This window comes from Entelurus aequoreus, linkage group LG04 (genome assembly GCF_033978785.1).
Source record: "Entelurus aequoreus isolate RoL-2023_Sb linkage group LG04, RoL_Eaeq_v1.1, whole genome shotgun sequence".
In the NCBI taxonomy this organism is placed as follows: domain Eukaryota; kingdom Metazoa; phylum Chordata; class Actinopteri; order Syngnathiformes; family Syngnathidae; genus Entelurus; species Entelurus aequoreus.
In genome coordinates, this window is record NC_084734.1 from 44,278,307 (window position 1) to 44,279,337 (window position 1,031).

General features: G+C 39.3%; 1 protein-coding gene across 1 annotated transcript in view; it reads right to left on the reverse strand.

The window, feature by feature from the left end:
• The window catches only part of gpcpd1 (glycerophosphocholine phosphodiesterase 1), a 41,915-nt gene extending 41,272 nt beyond the window's left edge, over positions 1–643 (reverse strand). Inside the window, exons 1-2 of the mRNA XM_062044953.1 lie at positions 357–643; positions 47–113 (exon numbers count right to left, since the gene is read on the reverse strand). Of these exons, the coding sequence (XP_061900937.1) occupies positions 47–95 (49 nt within the window). The 5' untranslated portion in view covers positions 96–113; positions 357–643. The remainder of the gene's footprint in view (positions 1–46; positions 114–356) is intronic.
• Between the last annotated feature and the right edge of the window lie 388 nt (positions 644–1,031).

Consider the following 1,031-nt stretch of genomic DNA (forward strand, 5'->3'; position numbering starts at 1 on the left):
TATGATTTAGACAATGTGATAAGAGAATGTGTAATGTTGGACAAACCTGGAGATGTTTCTCCTCTCACAGTCAGGGTCACCTGAGAGACCTCCATTGTTGACACAGATTGACACTGACAGGGCGGCAACAACAACAAAAAGCACAACATTAAACATATATATTTATATTTTTCTCTGTATGTATGTCAATAACGATGTAAAAGCATTTCAGGTTAACGCTAATTAATGCGAACCTCTTGTTTTTACGAAAATAAAACAGCTAATCTGACAGCATTATCTTAACTACAGAAGACAGTGGGTCCATCTCCCTAGCAGGATGTAATATAATAATTTTTTTAAAAAGTGGAAAAAAATACCTTTTTGTAAGCTACTTGTGGGCAGTAGGCAGCTTCATGAAGCCGTTAGTTCGGACGTCGCTGTATGCTAGGCGTGCATCTTTTCACCGCAACCGAACACTACCCATGTCGCCATTATTGCCTTCGTCTACCAAAGAACATCGTTAGTGTTCACGTTGGCTTTCAACATCCAGCTGGAACCTAAGGAAAGAAAAGCCTGACAGCCGATGCGATACAACAATAACACACTCATTTGGACAAAAACTCCACCGACGCCCAACAGACCAGAAGTGCGTCAGATTTAATGAGCGACACGTCCTTTGTCACGCTTTCAAAATAAAACCCCCTCTATCGTACAAACTGTGGACTACAAATTGGCAGCTTCTCAATTCTTTAAATCTATTTTGTAAAGTGGTTAACAACATGTAAAATACATGGAGATAGTCCGCTGACGTAAGATCTGCTTCTTTCTACTCCTTTTCAGACATGTTGACGAGTGCAAATACAATCATTAGATGTTCTCTAATTTGACTTCTTAACATTAAACAAAAAACCCATACCATACCACCCCACAAAATGCTTCCAGATCATACGCAATGACTGTTGAAATGCAAGCGCTGCAAAACAATTTCGTTTTAATCTGAAGAAACAACTTTAACAACATCCGGAAGTTACTTCAAGCTCAAACTGCCCAAT